This window comes from Lissotriton vulgaris, chromosome 9 (assembly GCF_964263255.1).
Source record: "Lissotriton vulgaris chromosome 9, aLisVul1.2, whole genome shotgun sequence".
Lineage (NCBI taxonomy): Eukaryota > Metazoa > Chordata > Amphibia > Caudata > Salamandridae > Lissotriton > Lissotriton vulgaris.
This window is the reverse complement of record NC_141697.1, coordinates 1,059,451,659-1,059,473,641: the sequence shown is the minus strand read 5'-3', so window position 1 is coordinate 1,059,473,641 and position 21,983 is coordinate 1,059,451,659. Positions and strand designations below refer to the sequence as shown.

Here is a 21,983-nt window from a genome sequence, read left to right as displayed (position 1 = left end):
GAAAAACCGGGGAACAGAGGCACACAAAAACCGGGATGACAAGCAGGGAACAGAGGCACAGAAAAACCGGGATGACAAGCAGGGATCAGAGGCACAGAAAAAAAACGGGATGACAAGCAGGGAACAGAGGCACAGAAAAACCGGGGGAACAGAGGCACAAAAAAACCGGGATGACAAGCAGGAAACAGAGGCACAGAAAAACCGGGATGACAAGCAGGGAACAGAGGCACAGAAAAACCGGGATGACAAGCAGGGAACCGAGGCACAGAAAAACCAGGATGACAAGCAGGGAACAGAGGCACAGAAAAACCGGGGGAACAGAGGCACAGAAAAACCGGGATGACAAGCAGGGAACAGAGGCGCAGAAAAACCGGGATGACAAGCAGGGAACAGAGGCACAGAATAACCGGGATGACAAGCAGGGAACAGAGGCACAGAATAACCGGGATGACAAGCAGAGAACAGAGGCACAGAAAAACCGGGATGACAAGCAGGGAACAGAGGCACAGAAAAACCGGGATGACAAGCAGGGATCAGAGGCACAGAAAAAAAACGGGATGACAAGCAGGGAACAGAGGCACAGAAAAACCGGGGGAACAGAGGCACAAAAAAACCGGGATGACAAGCAGGAAACAGAGGCACAGAAAAACCGGGATGACAAGCAGGGAACAGAGGCACAGAAAAACCGGGATGACAAGCAGGGAACCGAGGCACAGAAAAACCAGGATGACAAGCAGGGAACAGAGGCACAGAAAAACCGGGGGAACAGAGGCACAGAAAAACCGGGGGAACAGAGGCACAAAAAAAATGGGATGACAAGCAGGGAACAGAGGCACAGAAAAACCGGGATGACAAGCAGGGAACAGAGGCACAGAAAACCGGGATGACAAGCAGGGAACAGAGGCACAGAAAAACCGGGATGACAAGCAGGGAACCGAGGCACAGAAAAACCAGGATGACAAGCAGGGAACAGAGGCACAGAAAAACCGGGATGACAAGCAGGGAACAGAGGCACAGAAAAACCGGGATGACAAGCAGGGAACAGAGGCACAGAAAAACCGGGATGACAAGCAGGGAACAGAGGCACAGAAAAACCGGGATGACAAGCAGGGATCAGAGGCACAGAAAAAAACCAGGATGACAAGCAGGGAACAGAGGCACAGAAAAACCGGGATGACAAGAGGTACAGAAAAACCGGGATGACAAGCAGGGAACAGAGGCACAGAAAAACCAGGATGACAAGCAGGGAACAGAGGCACAGAAAAACCGGGGGAACAGAGGCACAAAAAAACCGGGATGACAAGCAGGGAACAGAGGCACAGAAAAACCGGGATGACAAGAGGCACAGAAAAACCGGGATGACAAACAGGGAACAGAGGCACAGAAAAACCGGGATGACAAGCAGGGAACAGAGGCACAGAAAATCCGGGATGACAAGCAGGGAACAGAGGCACAGAAAAACTGGGATGACAAGCAGGGAACAGAGGCACAGAAAAACCGGGATGACAAGCAGGGAACAGAGGCACAGAAAAACTGGGATGACAAGCATTGAACAGAGGCACAGAAAAACCGGGATGACAAGCAGGGAACAGAGGCACAGAAAACCGGGATGACAAGCAGGGAACAGAGGCACAGAAAAACCGGTATGACAAGCAGTGAACAGAGGCACAGAAAAACCAGGATGACAAGCAGGTATCAGAGGCACAGAAAACCGGGATGACAAGCAGGGAACAGAGGCACAGAATAACCGGGATGACAAGCAGAGAACAGAGGCACAGAAAAACCGGGATGACAAGCAGGGAACAGAGGCACAGAAAAACCGGGATGACAAGCAGGGATCAGAGGCACAGAAAAAAAACGGGATGACAAGCAGGGAACAGAGGCACAGAAAAACCGGGGGAACAGAGGCACAAAAAAACCGGGATGACAAGCAGGAAACAGAGGCACAGAAAAACCGGGATGACAAGCAGGGAACAGAGGCACAGAAAAACCGGGATGACAAGCAGGGAACCGAGGCACAGAAAAACCAGGATGACAAGCAGGGAACAGAGGCACAGAAAAACCGGGGGAACAGAGGCACAGAAAAACCGGGATGACAAGCAGGGAACAGAGGCGCAGAAAAACCGGGATGACAAGCAGGGAACAGAGGCACAGAAAAACCGGGGGAACAGAGGCACAAAAAAAATGGGATGACAAGCAGGGAACAGAGGCACAGAAAAACCGGGATGACAAGCAGGGAACAGAGGCACAGAAAACCGGGATGACAAGCAGGGAACAGAGGCACAGAAAAACCGGGATGACAAGCAGGGAACCGAGGCACAGAAAAACCAGGATGACAAGCAGGGAACAGAGGCACAGAAAAACCGGGATGACAAGCAGGGAACAGAGGCACAGAAAAACCGGGATGACAAGCAGGGAACAGAGGCACAGAAAAACCGGGATGACAAGCAGGGAACAGAGGCACAGAAAAACCGGGATGACAAGCAGGGATCAGAGGCACAGAAAAAAACCAGGATGACAAGCAGGGAACAGAGGCACAGAAAAACCGGGATGACAAGAGGTACAGAAAAACCGGGATGACAAGCAGGGAACAGAGGCACAGAAAAACCAGGATGACAAGCAGGGAACAGAGGCACAGAAAAACCGGGGGAACAGAGGCACAAAAAAACCGGGATGACAAGCAGGGAACAGAGGCACAGAAAAACCGGGATGACAAGAGGCACAGAAAAACCGGGATGACAAACAGGGAACAGAGGCACAGAAAAACCGGGATGACAAGCAGGGAACAGAGGCACAGAAAATCCGGGATGACAAGCAGGGAACAGAGGCACAGAAAAACTGGGATGACAAGCAGGGAACAGAGGCACAGAAAAACCGGGATGACAAGCAGGGAACAGAGGCACAGAAAAACTGGGATGACAAGCATTGAACAGAGGCACAGAAAAACCGGGATGACAAGCAGGGAACAGAGGCACAGAAAACCGGGATGACAAGCAGGGAACAGAGGCACAGAAAAACCGGTATGACAAGCAGTGAACAGAGGCACAGAAAAACCAGGATGACAAGCAGGTATCAGAGGCACAGAAAACCGGGATGACAAGCAGGGAACAGAGGCACAGAATAACCGGGATGACAAGCAGAGAACAGAGGCACAGAAAAACCGGGATGACAAGCAGGGAACAGAGGCACAGAAAAACTGGGATGACAAGCAGGGAACAGAGGCACAGACAAGAACGAGGGGGAAGACGCACAACGAGGGGGCAGACGCCAGAAAAACAATGACAACGAGGGAACAGAGGCAAGAAAAGCGAGCACTCACCGGAGGACTCAGCAGCTTCTCTGCTGCTTCCGGCGGCGGTCGAGCAGAAATGGCGTCAGAAAAGCGCCGCCATTTTCGCATTTGGTGTGGTTTTTGCTGTTGAGTGACGGATGAAGTCACAGCGAGAAAACTGCAAAAAACACGCCCCCGAATCCGAAAAAGACGGGGCTTGAACGGAGTGACGCCCCTCTCCTCCAATGGCTGGCCTCCGTTTAGGAAGCCAGCCAATGGAGAAGAGGGGCGGGTTCAAGCCCCCATACTTGTAAACATAAAATCTCGGCTGCGCGACACTGCAGCGCAGTGTACGCTAGGCCGAGACCTAAAAACGTAGAACATAAAACTAGAGTCCTTTTTACTGCTCCTCAAACAGATACATACTATTATCTTTTTCTTTATTATTATTGGGCACTAGGTAAAATGAGGGATGAAAGCAAATCCACAAAATTAGAATATTGTAGGTCACCTTGGTGCTCTCTAAACTTATTAGGCATTGATCAATCAATCAATCAATCAGGGGTTTGTAAAGCGCGGCTACCCACCCGTAAAGGTCTCAAGGCACTGAAATTAGGCCACGGAAATCCTCAGTGACTTGCACTAGCCTTATTATTTATGGATGCCGTACGTTTTCTCATACATCCTCCCCTTAAAGACTCTGGTCTTGATTTAAAGTTCGGCAGCAACTGAAAATCTTCCAGATTCTTGGAAGAAACGCTAAAGATGTAGGAGAATCCATAATCCATAGCTGAATTAACTTCATCATAATAACAATCCCTAGGAGAATATATAGCTGGTGGATTCTACTTCATAGTTACCCTTTTCTCTTGACATTGGACGATTTTACATTAGTATCGAATAAAAATCATGCCCTTTATGTCCTTGCTTACAAACATGGAAGTGCTAATGGATTATACATTACCTGTTGCTGTTGTTTCCAGGTTGGATTCTTCAGACTGGAAATTTATGCTAGACTTTTTAATCTGACTCAGGGAGTTTTGATATCTTGCTTCCAAACTGCTGTAAAGCTCTTTATCTTCAATCAAGAACTATCCATATTGGTAACTAGTTGTTTTCGGCCTTTGTGTTTTTCTCTCCTTATTGGGACACTCTTAAGGAGACACATGGCTCCTTTCACATGCATGCAGGGTGCACCATACAGTTTAATTATGTGTTTAGTGTCTCTAAGCCATGACTAAGCAGCATTATATTAAATGTAAATTAATACTTGTATGGCGCACTACTCACCCACAAAGGTCTCAAGGCGCTTGTACGAATACGGCTGTGGAACCCATCCTGGCTTTCCCTGTGAGGCGTCCACTCCTGGGCCCCCCCAAGGTGGAGGCCAGGCATCCTTAGCGTTGTGGGGGCCATTGTGGAGATTAAGCAAGCTATTGCCCAGAGTTGCAGAGTGGGACTCCATTATTGGAATAGGCACCAAGACGAGAATTATCAGGTCCGTGGAATTTTGAGCCCAAGACCCGCCGAGGTGGGGAATTAAACCCTGGTCCCGGGCTAGACCTCTGCATCAGGGTCTGCCGCTCCAACCATTGAGCCACACTACTCCACATATTGACTTTCTATACATCTCGGCAAATGTTCAAGCTATATCTCTGTGATATCAAGGCCTTCACAGCAGTTGCCACACTACAACTTGTATTCATCATCAAGATTATCTTTGTCATCAACTGCTTTACACTTAATTAAACATTGTATTTGAACTGAATTGACACAACCTTAAAGTACCCTTCACAATCAAACCTTATGATAAGCCCTCAAGGTGAGATTAACTAGAAACGCACATTGGAATAATCACTGTAGTAACTTGGCTTACCTCAGGAATGCAGGATAGGAAAGGTTTCACCTCAACATCACTGTCAAAAACCTTCAAGTGATGATCTCCCATGCCTCGAGAAACAGCAAGTGTCCCCAATAAACGTGTCTAGAACAGGAAAAAGGATGAGGAGAATTCAGTTTCTTCTTGAACTTCAAAACATTCACAAGCCACAAAATCCTCTGGTAACTCTGGACATGCAGTTATGGCAATTAGGTTCAATACACATTTTAAAAGAGCAATAATTATATAATCCCTCCAGAAACAGTCCAAAAAAGTCAATGAAACAACAATTTAAAATGGCAATAGAAATATACATAGGGATATTGTTCGGGGTAGTTCTAGCCTTTAATTCTTCAGAGCTACGTCTGGCAAACCACTATAGATGCACATTTGTTTCTGAACCAGCAGCTGACGCGCATGCCACATGTACTAGCTATGAAATCTCAATACTTCAGTCATACCAAACAAATCAGTAACAGGATATTTTAGAAATCTCTTTAATAAAGAACTGTTTCCCATAGGTCTTCCTAGAAAACACTTAAAATATGAAATTGCTGGTACAGAAGAACATAATATGCTAGCCAGGGGAAATGTGCCAATTTCTTAAATTAAATAGAATCGAACCCAGCCAAGAAGGCTGGTGGACATCTTTCACTGCTTCCAAACCTGACTTTGTTGTGTAATTCGTTGTATGCTTTTATCTTAACTGCTTCTTCAACGACCTGTTTAAACCTTCTGTTTTGTCTTCTACAACTATATGTAATTTAAAAAATATATATTTCAATGTATTACTTTGCAACACCTAGTGGTTGTTTCAGTTTGTTCTCACTGGGCAAATATTTGAGCAGCATGGAAAGGAAAATCCTCTGAAGAGTCTTAGATTGAGTAATAAGGCCCTAAGATATTCGATTTTATTAACCTACTTCTCTGGTGGGGGGAGCTCTTGAACCAGAACGTTCCCTGTGGCTGAACTTGGGAAGCATTATTTATTTTCTTCTCCCAGAAGAACAGAAGGCGTGTGCTTTCTTCTCCTGAAGTCAGGATATTGAAGACTCCATCTGACACTCAGGCTGAAGGTGCAGTAGCTTTGATCTGGGTTTTGAAGGAGGACTGAAATTACAATCCCAGTGAGCTGACATTCTTGATGTGACGTCAAAATGAAGTGCAATCGAACTCCAAACAGTCATGATAGACCAACCTTGCAAAAATCTGCCATACATTCGTAAAGTGTTTTTAACAGGGTGATGTCTGAAATTATGTATTGAGACATACACCAGAAAAATCACAAATATTACGCCCGGTTGTAAATTCAGAACGACACATTTTTATCACACGTATCAAAGTTTAGTCCTGTATGCTCACTAGTAATTGTGCATAATACAGCTGCCAGGAAATACATCTATTTAAGACAAGAACCCTCACTCACCCGAGGGTGACATGCTTCATCATTGGGTTCCTTCCTCACACCTGGACTGCGAGGTCTATGGTGTGGGCTACAACTCCCCTAAGGGGAGGAGCCGAGGTGTTTTGCAAAGATGAGCGATGGAAAAGGGGTAGTGAAGGGCAGAGTGCAGAAAAAGAGCTGGATAAATCTCCATGGGTCCACGTAGACTTTATTAAGTGGCCTATGGGATAGAGTTTAAAAAGAGGACTAGGGCTTAATAAATGATATCCCTCTCTGGGATATGCCTCATGTACATGATTTCTTGACTCCCTACTTATTCAACAAGGTCTTTCCAAAGTGGAGACCTCAGGGATGCATGACGCATCTGTGTGCTCATTACCATTGTGCCCTTTTGATCCACTAGTGTTGTAGTCAATCAGAGTTTGATGTGAGGATCTTGGGGGTCTATCTCATGCCACTGTGCTTGATGTTTACACCGTGGAGCGCCAGGACACTCATGAGTAACAGTGCGCGCTACAAATACCGCTATAACATAACAACATATAGATGGGAGCAAGAGGAATGCTTTCCCTTGTCACTTAGTTCAGTATCTGCTTCAGAGTGCAACCAGCCTCAAGGTCCATGCCACCAGCAGGTCCCATACAATCCGGTACTGCAAGCAACGCCCACCACATCACAACTAAGTATTCTGCACATTACTGGTCAGATTAAGGCCTCAGTATTTTCCTTGCCTCCTCATTTATTGCAGAGAGGGTCTTAAGTCTGCTCAATGAGGCTGAACTTTTGTCCAAGGGCAAAATACTCATGGATGAGAAAGTTAAACTAATCGTCGAGCCTTCACAAAACCTCCTTATTCAGGGATGGGCCAGAACATCGGAGCTCAAACAGTCCTCTCAAGACTCTACATCAAATCTTCCCACAAGCAAGAAAATCCTCCAGTAGAAGTCCGGAAAGTCAGTGGATTCCATGAAGAAGCTGCATCATACATGGGGCAACAGTCCAGGCCGGGTGCAATAATGCACCAGTGTTAGGTTCCACTGGTTTGTGTCTTCCTTACTGGACATCGTGACCGAAACAACCCAGGGACGTGTCCAGTGCAGATCTTAGAGAGGTTTTTAGGGACCTCCCAACCCATTCAGCCCCTTAGCTTCCACCAGCCACAGGACACTAGGCCTTTATGCAAATGGTGTAGATTGGGCTGCAGAGGTAGGCCAACACCCAACTCACCTCTGCTTCTTCGTTCTTGCGCCTGAGAGTAAAATCAGCAGTCGGATTTCTCAATTACCAGCTATGGGACCTTCAAGAATGCCCGCAACTGATCGATTTACTTAGGAGTGACGTGTCCCACCTTCCCCAACAGTCTACCATACGGATTCAGACATCATGTAGTGCTCAAAGGGCAGAGAGGAGGATTGAACCTCAACAAGCATTGCCAATGCTGTCCGCTCCACCAGGACACCTCTGCTTGCTCCGCACTGCCCCCTAAATACAGGGAAAGTGATGGAGCTGCCATGCACCCATTTGATTTATATCTAGATTGAATTCTATTTCTTGTGTTAATTCCTGTATCATGAGGAGCCAAGTTGCATTTGTTTAGGATCTCGTCCCATTTTTCAATAATATTTTTTCTCAATTTGCAAAGAGTTGCTCTTAATGGTATCCTCAACCCTCTCTGTATGTTTTTCACTGTGTAAACACTGGTCATTCATATATCAGTGCTACAGTAAAACACATTAGATTAGATTGTCACATTACATAGTACTTACATAGTGTTACAGACTTGATGCGTCTCTTCACCCCCTATCGTCATCATGGTCTCTGACACAGTATCCTAACCCATGGCTATTGAATTCTCTTGTGGGAGAAAATAAATACATGATTCTCCTCTATGTGCATTCCAATTTCCCCATTTTTTATGTCATTTTCCAGGACGCCCTCTGCTTTTGTAAACATCTTTCTCAATAATCATACATTAATCCATATTCTTTTCCCGTCTCTTCAATGTCGGTATTTCTACCAAGCAAAACAATTTTTAAATAAAACTGTTGGGGAAATAAAAGACTTATTTCTATTGTGTAATATGACCTCTAATTGATCCGCATATCTCCAGAGAGCAATACCTGGCACAATACTTTGCACAGGGATAATCAATAGGATGTTCAAATAATGTAATGTTCTCACTAATAAACCCGCAGAGACTCTAGAATTTAGTGAGAAACAAGCTAGAAAAATTATTTTTCGTGGGCACCATTAAATCCAACAAAAAACACAATACCAAGAAGCTGGAATAAAAATTAACTAGAATTGTCCAACCGACATCACATGCAATAACGATAGGGATGTACTTCAAAGTGAAACAAATGCTGACATGTCAGATGAAGAAAACATAGTATGGCAACCAGTTTACCTTGTACGTATGGTTCTTTTGTGCAGGGTACATGTTTAAAAGTTTACTTGACTCATAATCAAGGTGGAGGTAATTTTTTGGTTTTCTCTTCTGTTGGAGGTCATGTGGAACACATTACAAGCAGACTAGGAAGTGTTCTAGCACTTGCACAGACCCATTCACTAGGACTGTAAATCAGAGTGGACATCAGTTCACCAATGAGGCAAACAGTCCTGTCACCATAGATCAAAATTGTTAATTGCTTTTTGGGCGTGGTTTGGACGCCAGCCAAGATGGCGGCATAAACCGAGCGCTCCGCTGCCAACCGGACCCCATTTTCTCACAGCGGGCACTTTACCAGCGATTTTCTACATCATGTACATCGTCCCGCGGACCGGAACGTGAGCGCAGCCTAATGCCCTCACTGTTTTCGGTTTCTGCGGGCACACGACGGAGCTACGGAGGAAGTTTCATCTTGCGGCTCCTGCCGCCATTTTGCGCGCCGGCCGGCTCTTCAGCACTTCTCTCCACACGAGCGCTCCTCTGCTCACTTGGCAGCTTCTCCAGCACTACTTTCCTGGGTAAGCCTTTCAGCACTTTCAAATGGCTTTCAGGAAGCGTCTTTTTCCTTGAACTTCGTCTGTGCTATTTCATGAGGCATTTTCAACCCACTAAGGCTATGCGAACTGCTGCAGCAGCGCTTTACAGCACTCTTATGCACCTCTATTGTGCTGTTTTCTTCCAATGCTTCCTCAAGAAACCTTTCAACTTCGGTGTATGCTGAGTCAAGGTCTCACCTTTACACCCTAAGTCACCAATTTCTGAGCAAGCTGTTTGAGACCTCATTTACACGCTTCAGCCGCCATTTTGTGCATCAGTAGTTACTCAACATGCGTGTTTTTCTCATCTCATGCTCAGTTGTATTCCTTTGTGGCATTTCCCCGTCATGGTGATATTCTTCTGACTTCCTCAGAGGCGCCTCCTTCCTCACGCTCTTCCAGTGACGCATTTCAGAGTTATTTCGGGTCTACTGTGCCTTCTTTCAACCTCTACGGTTCCTGCTACATGAACTTTGCTATGCGCCACATTTCTCCTGTGTTGTTTCCCACTGACTGGCGCTTCTGTTCTTCCATGCATTGAACCACTCTGTCAGGATTCTTCATTTTAACAATTGCTTACAGCTCTGTGTTCCTAGCTGATCTTGTTTCTGTGGATTATTTTTCATACGTAGGGTCGCTGCTGCCCATCACAAGATTGATATTACGGAATTCTCCTGTCTCCCACTTCCTTGGTTATTGATTGCCTTTTATGGGGAAACTCCGTACTTTGAAGCTCACTCCTCTGCCGAAGTTGCCTCCTGGTTCTGATTCTGACTCTCCTACCCAAGAAATGGAGGAAGGCAAACCCTCGAAGTCTGATTCAGCCCATGGGGCTATTCCTAAAGCTCAAACTGGAGGTAAGGCACAGTCTTCCCTGACTTCATCTAAGCGTTTGAAGAAAGATCCACCATCTCCTGGGAGTAACTCTTCCCCCTCCTCCATGGATCTCATTCTGGAAGAACTCCGTGCCTTCAAGCCTTTTATGGAAGCCACCACAAAGAACATGCAGGCAATGCAGGAAAAGTGGACATCTTTGGACTCACGCGTTGCAACTTTGGAACAATCCTCAGATTCTTTACATTCTTCTTGCTCCCGCATTCCTGCAATAGAGGCTGAAATTCTTCTCCTCAGGCGTCAAGCTGAGGATTTGGAAAATAGATTCGCAGGAATAACCTTCGCTTATACGGCCTTCCGGAACTTACAGAAGGGTCCAACCCTACCATCTTTTTCCAATCTTTCCTTGCGAAACTACTAGACGCCCCGGCCTTGTCCTCCATCAATATTCAGCGAGCACACCGTCTTGGCCCCAAGGTTGCTACCAAGCCTAGAGGTGTTATTATGCTGTTCTTGCAGTATACTGACCTCCTGCAGGTCCTCTCAGCCGCCAAGCTCAAGAAGCAAATCATGTGGGAAGGTCATCGTCTCTATATCTCGCAAGATGTCTCCAAGGCCACCGCAGACCGAAGGAAAAAGTTTTTAGACTTGAGATCTCAGTTAAGGGCTATTAATGCAAGATACGGTCTCCTTCATCCTTGCCTCTTCAAGGTTACATATAAAGACAAAACTACCACATATGAGGATCCTGCGGCTCTGCAAGCCTTTCTACGTCAGCTGCATCCGGATGTCATGGACACCTCCAAACCTGGCTGAATAGCCTTGTTGTCCATTGTCTGATGTTTCTTTCTGACCTCGTCTGATTATGGCTCTACTTGTCTTGCTGCTGTTTTGTTCTGCTTTAATTACAATTTCTCGATATTTTAGCTGTTTTTTTAATTTAGCTTACTGTTTCATATACTATTATCCTTAGTCAAGTTGTGCTTTCACTATGATTTCCTACATTATTCCCTAATGTTTATCTCCTTCCTTTAGATACTTTCCTCGTCAACCCATCTTGATGCTTCCTATTGTTTTCTGTCGTGCCCATTGGATTCCTAAATAATACTGGTTGGTTGCTCGCTCTGGTTGTTCTCGTCGTCATCTCCCGCAACCATCACCCCCATTCCCGTCTGGGTTTTTTCGTTTTCGTAAGTATGTCTTTCAGTCGTTCGTTCGAACTTGTACTGTCTTCTATGCATATTTCTGTCTCTATTCTCTTTTTCTTACTCTTGCACTCTTCTTTACCTTTTCCCTGGACTCTTCTTCTCTTTTCTTTCTTTTCTTTTGGTATCCATTTCTGGAATCATCACCGTTCTCATCCTTGACTCCTTTTTCTTTTCACCTTTCTCCTCTACTTTTCTCATTTCTTCTCAATTGTATTTTTATGCATTATTAAGCATGTTGCTTCTAGCTGTTTTCTAAATTGTTTCATTCCGTGTAACGACATGGAACGTTAAGGGATTAAATAACCCCATCAAAAGGCAGAGGGTTCTCTCGCATTTAGCAAGACTTAAAACTGATGTTGCCCTCCTTCAAGAAACTCATCTTACTGAACCGGAGGCTTTGAAGCTTAAACGTTGCTAGGTGGGTCATGTTCTTTGCTCCCCTACGACTTCTAGAAAGAATGGAGTTGTACTTTTGTTACATAAAAAGTTAAATGTTTCCTCGATTACTCATGAATGTGATGTTGATGGCCGTTGGCTTATTGTTAATTTACTCATCGGTAACATCCCACTTACCCTTTTTAATGTGTACGCCCCTACTGCAATTGATAAATCTTTCTGGCCTGCTATTTCTACCAAGTTGTCTTCCCTTACTGGAGAGTACATACTCCTTGCTGGAGATTGCAATCAGATTGTAGATCCCTTCCTTGATCGAAACTCAAAAGTCAAATTTACCCCCTCTAGAATGCACACGCAATTTCTGAATTCCTTTAAAAATAATGCCCTTGTAGACATTTGGAGACTATGCAATCCTGAACTTCGTGAATATAGTTTCTTCTCCCCTCCTCACTCCTCATCAATCCCAATCCCAATCCCGTATCGATCATATCTTTCTCAGTAAACCTTTATCCCAACACGCTATTCGCTCAAAGATTGGCTCCATTTTACTCTCAGACCATGCCCAAGTTATTGTAGACCTAGATTTACTCCCTTTCTCCCCACATTCTGGCAGATGGCGATTTAATAATGCTTTACTTTCTGACCCCACTTTTGGTGCTGAATTTACTGCTTTTGCCAAGGAATTTTTTCTTTTAAATCAAACCCCAGATTCTCCCTTTGTTATGGGTTGGGACTCATTTAAAGCAGCCTCTAGGGGTTTTATTATTAATTTTGTGTCACGGCGGAAAAATTACATGCGGCCAAATCGGAGAAAATTTTAGCTGACATCAAGGCTTTAGAACACGCTTACTTCACCTCTAAATCTGATTCATCCCTTAAAGCTCTTATTGATGCAAAAATCTCTTTTAATAAATTTACGACAGATGCCACTTCTAATATCCTCCTCAAATGTAATTCTAGATACTATGGTGGTAAAAATAAAATGGGGAAGCTCTTGGCCAACTACTTGAAGATTCGTAAAGAACGCACAAAAATCTAATCTATTAAAACCTCTTCTGGTGAATCCACATTTAAAGATAAAGAAATTCTTGCAGAATTTGATAAATTCTATGATACGCTTTATACTCCAGAGCAAACTCCTACTCCTGATGATCTTCTTGCTTATTTTCAATCTCTCCCTTCTCCCCCAACCTCACATGTTGATTTTCACACTTTGGAACATGATATTTCTCTTTCGGAAATCTCCCATGCTGTTTCTAAGCTTCATCATGGTAAATCTCCAAGCCCTGATGGCTTTACAATTGAATTTTACAGTCACTTTGCTTCTCTTCTTCTTCCCAAACTCCTACTTTTATTTCAATCCTTTTCCGACGCCGGCTCCTCTAGCGGTTCCTTCCAACAAGCCTTAATTTGTTTAATTCCAAAGGAAGATAAGGATCACTCCTTATGCAAAAATTATAGACCAATATCTTTGGTTAACACTGATTATAAAATTCTAGCGAAAATGTTAGCCTTATGTATGGATCCTCTTTTACCGGATATCATCGGACCAGAACAATCTGGTTTTGTCAAGGGGCGTCTCTCCTCAGACAATTCCCGAGTTTTTATCAACATACTTGGTAAATCTTCTTCACTCACTCTTCCTTTTGCAGCTATTTCCCTAGATGCGGAGAAGACTTTCGATCGCATTGGGTGGGATTTCATGTTTCAGGCTTTACTTTGGATTGGTATTCCCCCTAAATTTATTTCTGTTATCTCTTTACTTTATTCTAATCCCCAAGCTTCTATTTTTGTTAATGGGATGTCTTCGGATTACTTTTCTCTACACAGAGGAGTTAGACAAGGCTGCCCACTATCTCCCTTACTTTTTGTTTTAGCCTTAGAACCCTTCCTTACTAAAATTCGTTTAGATGACACTATTTCTGGTTTTCCTTTTGGTTCCCAACAAGTCAAGCTCTCGGTTTATGCCGATGATATTCTTTTCTATTGCTACGACCCTGCTACTTCCATTCCCTCTTTTCTTCAACAGGTTTCTTCTTTTTCCGCAGTCTCCGGATATCGTTTGAACGCCGATAAGTGTGAGATTCTACCTTTAAATCCTCTTTGTCAGAAACATCTTTTTTCTTGTACAGGTTTTTCATGGCAACCATCCAAAATTAAATACCTAGGGGTCTGGTTTGCTCCTTTGATATCCGATACTCTCAAGCTAAATTGTGACTATGTATATAAGAAAATGGATACAGTTATCACTCGTTGGCATCCGCTCTTTTTGTCCTGGTGGGGTCGACTCAACTCTATAAAGATGATGCTTTCTCCCCTACTTCTTTACACTATTTCCATGCTTCCTCTACACATTCCCCTCTCTTTCTTTAAGAAGATTGATTCTTTATTACTGAAATTGATTTGGAACGGTAAACGATCCCGAATAGCCCTTGCTTCCTTACGTAAAGACAAAGCTCAATCCGGAGTGCGCTTTCCCGATTTCAAACAATACCATCGCGCTTTTTCCCTGAAACAATCGACTCGCTGGTTATCATCTAATTTGCCACATCATCCCCCTGTTTGGCTAAACATGGAATCTTCTTTCATTTCCCCTTTCACCTTCCGGGAATTCTTGTCTTTTACATCTTCCTTAACTCGTCTCCGCTCACCTATTCTTTCACACTCTCGTAACCTCCTTTCCCCCTACGTATCTTCCTCTTATTCATCTCTTCTCTCTCTTCACGAACAACCGATTTGGAATAACGCTCTTCTCAAAATACGTAACCGTACCATATATTGGAAAACTTGGCATTCTCGAGGACTTTCCTGGATTTCTCAATTATTGTCTCAAGGTAAACCTCTCTCATTTCAGCATCTTCAATCTCTTTTCTCTTTGCCCGTTTCTGCCCGAACGCAATATAACACCCTTTATCCAGTCTTGCTTTCATATCTTCAAACTCTCCCATCCTCTAACGAGATTCTGGTAGATCGCAGACCCACTTCCCTTTTATTGGAAACGTCTCCTTCTGCTTCCGCTTTATATAATTCTTTTCGTCTTACCAATGATAGATTAAAATCTCGTACTGAGCTTGCTTGGGAGCTGGACTTTTCTCAGACATGGCCGGTCCTTTTTGGGATAAAATTTGGACTAAACTCCATAAGACCTCCAGGGCTGCTAACACTACCCAGACTTTATTTTTCATTTATCACAGAATTTTATTTACCCCAATCGCCCTATCCCGTTTTTCAACAGACACTCCCTCTTCCTGTTGGTCCTGTCCATCCCACTCTGCTGATCTCAAACATATGTTGCTCGATTGCCCTCCTATCTCCCAGTTCTGGCAGCTGGTCTGGAAGCAAATTCAAAAGATTTTTCAGTTCCAGGTCCCCTTTTCGCCCTCACTAGTTTTCCTTGGTTCCCTCCCGTCGGAACTTCCTCGCCCCTCCAGTCATTACCCTTTACTTGACCTTTTCCTTGCTATAGCTTTTCATGTTATTACCTCTAACTGGAAACAAGCTACGAATGTTACCTATCAATCCTGGTGGAATGCAATTTGTTTTAACCATCGTTTAGACACCAACTATGTATCCCCCATCTTCCTGGCTATTATAGTGACCTACTTTGGCTTCCTTTGGTAACATATCTCTCTCCCTCTCCCTCTGCTCCTGTTCCTCCTTCTCCTGCTCCGGACACGGTTGAAGTTCGCAAACCCCCATGATTTCCTTATTACCTGTCTATTTACACATGTATTTGATTACTACTATTATTGTGTTCATATACATTGTATTTTGCTTAGTGTATTTCTATCTATAGGACATGTTCATGCTTTCTCATGCTTGTAATGCTTACTTTTATGATGTTTTTATTTTAATGTTTATTTCCGCCATTTGCTTATTGTAACTCTTCTCCTTTCCTTCCCTTTCCCCTTTCTCCCCCTTTTCTATTCCTCAATACATCAAACTTAAAAAAAAAATGTTAATTGCTTTAACTTGCTACAAAATTGCAAAGGTGTGCTCCAAACAGCCCACCAGCTTGCTAATAATAGCATACTTTCTATACCTAGAATTTTGAAGCAATGCTCTAACATTTGTCATTGCAGATAGGAAAAGGAACTCCATAACCTTTATAATGCTCTTTTTAACACATCTCGTAAGCCCATCTGATTTGAAATGTAGCAATCCATAAGTACAAAACCATTAAATGATTACCCTTCTTCCTTGCCCATGAATTAAAGGGTACCTCAGATCAGCTTCATCCACTGTTTTGTAGCCCCTGAAATACAAAGTAGAAATATCTGAGGTATATTTTTTTCTCATGTGTCATTTGTTTCAGTAATGTAATTCTCATAAATAATAACTAGTATTGCAAATTCATGAACAGCACAACATCAATCAATCAATCAATCAATCAATCAGAGTACTTGTAAAGCGCGCTACTTACCCGTGAGGGTCCCAAGGCGCCGAGGGGAGGGGGGGGGGGTGCTGCTACTGCTCGAAGAGCCAGGTCTTGAGGAGTCTTCTGAAGGCGAGTAGGTCTTGGGTCTGCCGTATGTGGATAGGGAGGGTGATCCAGGTCTTGGCGGCGAGGTAGGAGAAGGATCTGCCACGGAGGTCATTCGTTGGATGCGGGGGACAGCGGTGAGGGCGAGGCTGGCGGGTGGGGGTGTGGAAGCTGAGTCTGCTGTTCAGGTAGGCTGGTCCGGCGTTGTGGAGTGCTTTGTGTGCGTGGGTGAGGAGCTTGAAGGTGATCCTCAACGGGGAGCCAGTGTAGGTCTCTCAGGTGGGGGGTGATGTGGCTGCAGAGGGGGACGTTGACGATCAGTCAGGCGGAGGCGTTTTAGATGCGTTGTAGTCGTCGTAGGTGTTTGGCTGGGATTCCTGTGTAGAGTGCCTTGCCGTAGTCCAGTCTGCTGCTGACGAGGGCCTGTATCACCGTTCTTCTTGTTTCGATCGGGATCCACTTGTAGATCCGGCGGAGCATGCGGAGGGTGTTGTAGCATGAGGAGGAGACGGCGTTGACCTGCTTAGACATGGATAGGGAGGAGTCGAGGATGAATCCTAGATTGCGTGCATGGTCGGTGGGTGTTGGTGCTGTTCCCAGGGTGGTCGGCCACCAGGAGTCGTCCCAGGCTGAGGGGGTGGGTCCGAGGATGAGAACCTCAGTCTTGTCCGAGTTCAGCTTCAGACGGCTGCTCCTCATCCAATCGGCGACGGCCTTCATTGCCTCGTGGAGGTTGGTTTTAGTGGTATGCAGGTCCTTGGTGAGGGAGAGGATGAGCTGGGTGTCGTCAGCGTAGGAGATGATGTTGAGGTCGTGATGGCGGGCCCCTTGTGCGAGGGGGGCCATGTAGACCTTGAACAGCGTTGGGCTGAGGGATGAGCCCTGGGGGAGCCATAAATGATGTTGGTGGCTTCGGATCGGAAGGGTGGGAGGCGGACGCTCTGGGTTCTGCTGGAGAGGAAGGAGGTGGTCCAGCCAAGAGCCTTCTCTTGGATTCCGGCTTCTAGGAGGCGTGTCTTTAGAGTGCGATGGCAGACCGTGTCGAAGGCGGGTGACAAGACCAGGAGGATGAGGGCTGATGTTTCGCCGTTGTCTAGTTGGCGCCTGATGTCGTCTGTGACGGCGATGAGGGCTGTCTCGGTGCTGTGGTTTCGTCTGAATCCGGACTGGGACGGATCCAAGATGTTGTTGTCTTTGAGGTGGCGGGCCAGTTGCATGTTGACGATTTTCTCGATGACCTTTGCCGGGAACGGGAGCAGGGAAATGGGCCGGAGGTTCTTGAGGTCCTTGGGGTCAGCTTTGGGCTTCTTGAGGAGGGCGTTGATTTCGGCGTACTTCCAGCTTTCCAGGAATGTCGCTGTTTCGAAGGAGATGTTGATGACCTTCCATAGTTGGGGTGCGATGGCTGCATCTGCTTTGTTGAATACGTGGTGTGGGCACGGGTCAGACGGAGATCCTGAGTGAATGGAGTTCATGACCTTGCGTGTCTCGTCATCGTTGACGTTGGACCAGGAAGTCAGTCGGTTGGCGCTGGTGGTGTCCACAGAGGAGGTGGAGTCTGGCGTAGTCGGGCGGTCGTGGTGTTGAAGCTGTCGTGGATGTCAGCGATCTTGCGGTGGAAGAAGATGGCTAGTGAGTCGCACGGTTCTTGTGAGGGCGGGATGTCGTTGGCGTTGTCGCTGGGGTTGGAGAGTTCCTTTACGATGCTGAAGAGCTCTTTGCTGTTGTGTGCGTTGTTATCCAAGCAATCTTTGAAGGAGGATCTCTTGGCTAATCTGATGAGGTGGTGGTGTCTGCGGGTGGCGTCCTTGTGGGCTGCGTGGTTGTCCGGTGTGCGTTCGTGGAGCCATGTCTTCTCCTGTTTCCTGTGTCAAAGAACAGGAGCGTAAACCCGTCAACCGTGTTGGGATTGGGGTAAAATGTGATATCAACATGAAATATTGTTGAGTGCATTTTTTGCTCATGAACCATTTTGTATGAGGCGTCTATGGCTGCGCTGGTGCTCGTCAAGCACGCCCGGCTCTGGATTCCAAGACGATACAGCTCTTGATGGCGTCTACACTGACTGCTAGCCAACTCCGCGCTACGACCGCACTGCCTTCATACCCTACCCAGTCCTGATGATGATCCCGATTAATGTGGATCGAAAAGTCCTCATACAGAATGGTTCATGAGCAAAAAATGCACTCAACTAGAAGTCACAACTCCTGAAGTCAACCAGAACAATACTGTACCTATTATTCACTGTATATATTGTTGCACTTACTCCTTCGCGCCGCCAACGCTGTTCACATTGTCACCTGCGTTGCTACTTTGGTTTCTTCACTCACAAACCACGAGCACCACGTGCAATTTGGGCTGTTACGAATCGTTTTTAACAATGTTAATACAGTGCTGTTACAACTGTAAATGTCTCTAATTTCATTTCCTTCTTTACCTCTGAAGAGTTATATAAATGTTGCTATGAGCACGTGCTTCAAACAAATAGAGCCTCCTTGTCTCCTTTTGGATAATAGTGTATACATATCCTTATTAACTGCCTAAAAATAATACCAGTTGGGATATTTCATGTTGATATCACATTTTCTCCAGTTTCCTGCATGCGCGTTTAGAGGTCTGGAGCTTGTCGGTGAACCAGGTGGCTCTTTTGTTGGCGTGGCTGTTGGAGTGTTTCTTGAGCGGGGCGAGGGTGTTGGCGCAGTCGTCGATCCACTGTCTGAGGTTTCGGGCTTCATGGGTGGGTTCTTGGCGAGGGAGGTGATCAGCTGGTATTCGGTGACTTTACTCCAGCAGCGGCGAGGCAGCTGTTGGGTGCGGTGGTGCGTGGTTGGTTTCTTGAAGGTGAAATGGATGCAGCGGTGGTCGGTCCAGTGGAGTTCGGTGGTGTGGTCAAAGGCGACATTGGAACCTGTGGAGAAGATGGGATCCAGCGTGTCGCCGGCGGCAGGGGTGGGTGCGGTGACGAGTTGTCTGAGGCCCAGGTTGGCGAGGTTGCTGATCAGGGTGGTGGAGTTGGCGTCGTTGTTGTTCTCGAGGTGGAAGTTCAGGTCCCCGAGGAGGATGTAGTCCATGGAGGCGAGTGCGTGGATGCTGGCGAGGTCGGCGATGGAGTCGCTGAACTGAGCCCGGGGTTCGGGAGGTCTGTAGATGAGTGTTCCTCTGAGGGTGGTGTTGGAGTCGGTGTGGATCCAGAAGTTAAGGTGTCCGGCGGTGTTGAGGGTGTCATCTGCGTGGGTGGCGACCTTGAGGGTGGACTTGTGGACGATGGCTATTCCTCCTCCGATTCTGTTGGTGCGATCCCTGCGGGTGATATTGTAGCCGTCCGGTATGGCTATGGTGATGTCAGGCACCGAGGAGTTGTTCCACCAGGTCTCGGTCAGGAAGGCCACGTCTGGGGCGGAGGTGTCGAGCAAATCCCAGAGCTCGACGGCGTGTTTGCGTGCGGAGTGGGTTTTGAGGAGTATGCAGCGGAGGTAGTTGGGTCCAGTCCTTGGAGGTTTGGATGGTTCTGTCGACCCCAAAATAAGCATAGGTGAAACCCTAGAGTCAGAAAGCAGAGGCTCTAGAGCTATCCAACCACCTGTGCTCCCTCCGTGCAGTAGTGTATATGGGGAGGGTTCTACGTTAGGAAAAAGGATAAGCATGAACAGAACTACAAAATAAAAGGGCTCATTGTAGTTCCACCACGGCTCATCTCATATCTAGCAACAGAGGTTAGTAGTCCACTGTCAGTCTATAAGCATCTGCCTTTCCTGAATCAAGAATGTCACTGAAGTAGAAAATTAATCTGGAAGCGTCCTACTGTCCACTGCCTTATCTTTAAATATTTGCACTCCATCAGCCTCCGTTGAAGACTCCCAGATGAATTGTATTGGTATACAGTACAACACAGCCGAACCTACATCATTTAACTTTTTATCACAGTCACTTCAATCTTACTGCATCACACACCAGAACTGCAACACTAGAATCCTATCATTTTCTCAGATTTCCACGCTTGTATTTTCCTACACTTCACCAATGAATCTCAAATTTCACTGCATGCAATATATTGCAACAGTAATAACTCCAGCTCAGTCTTACACCTTATATCTCATCATTATAACTGCACCTCACAACTCATCTGAAGTAGTCTAGTTCCAGCACATCATTTGATGGAACAGTGTCCCAAGCTAGCTGTCATTCCTCACCTATCAGTCTCACTTATTTTTTTTTTACTTACCATCCATCCATGTAGTAATCACGGGAAAGCACCTTCTGGCCAAGCTCTTCTCTTTTAAGTCTACGTGGAAATTCAAACCGTGTAAATTCATCAGCCAGGAGTTTAGGATAAATAAATGCCTGCATACAAAGAATTAGATCTGGGTTCAGACTTACAACCTATAATTTGCAGTACAATCAGAGACATTTACTCTTTTAGGTCTGAAGATAATACATTCAACGGACTGGTTGTGGATGAATTTGTGTAATTGCTAATTCTGTGAGGGGATGGTCCTATACTACTTACATTTTTGGGCTGTAGCCATGAAATAAAAAAGCAGACAAATTATTAGTCTCCATGACCTGAAATGGCAGTCACAACATTTCTCCTAATGTTGCGGCCAGCCAATCTGTGTGAGCTCCCACAGGAGCCTTATGCTCCAGCTGGAGCGAGGCAGCGCATGGGCAAGAAAAACCCCCTCAGCCAATCAGATCGCTGTATTTGTTTAAATTGGGGATCATGAAACTCCTCTGAACCTTATGCAAACTCCACTGTTAAGACATATCAAGTTTTTTCAACCTTAATTTCTCAAAAACTACAGATAAATGTACACTAAAATCACAAAAAGCCCACTTTCTAGACAAAGATCTAGCTTTGTGGCAAATTTGGTGTAATTCTGTTCAGCCGTTATCGCGGTATCGCAGTTGTGGAAAATTGTATTTTGGACCCTTCCTTTGTGTTTGGGCACCAGTTATTAGCAAACTAATAGAAGCTCTCCCTATGGTAACTAGGTCCTAATTATAACTACACAGTGGCGCCCGCCACTGTGTAATATATTTACATGCATGTATATATATATTTACATATATATATATATATTTCTATGCCCCCATGCAGAAGGTAATCATGTAAACTATAAGCACCAGGGATTTATAGCAGCAATTTTAGTTCAAACACATGCGATTACGAACAATTTTGTCAAGTGCATTACTTTTCTATTGAGCAATACTTTTTGCCTTTGATCCATCATGATCATATTTATCGACATTGCGTATTTGCACAGATAGTATGAAAGCACTTTTTAAATTGCGTATTTGCACAGAGCGTATAACATTGCACTTTTGCACTTTATTTTACAAAAGTGAAATTTGCACTGAAATTAAATGTTTATGATATGCATTTGCACTTTTTAATGTGGATAGATAATAACAATGGATCATTTATGTACCATTTCATTGACAAATAAAATTGATTGAACTACTATTTTAATCAGTATTTGTACTTGTACATAACCTATGTTCGTTTCTATTGTATTTGAGAT

The 21,983-nt window shown here is 45.2% G+C and overlaps 1 protein-coding gene across 3 annotated transcripts in view; it reads right to left on the bottom strand.

Annotated features, from left to right (window-relative positions):
• The window catches only part of PPM1M (protein phosphatase, Mg2+/Mn2+ dependent 1M), a 335,956-nt gene that overhangs the window by 54,141 nt on the left and 259,832 nt on the right, over nt 1-21,983 (bottom strand). For all 3 annotated transcript variants that reach the window (XM_086939022.1, XM_086939023.1, XM_086939021.1), the window contains 3 exons: nt 20,684-20,802; nt 16,170-16,233; nt 5,148-5,255 (listed from right to left, as the gene is read on the bottom strand). In XM_086939022.1, coding sequence (XP_086795148.1) covers nt 5,148-5,255; nt 16,170-16,233; nt 20,684-20,802 — 291 coding nt within the window. The remainder of the gene's footprint in view (nt 1-5,147; nt 5,256-16,169; nt 16,234-20,683; nt 20,803-21,983) is intronic.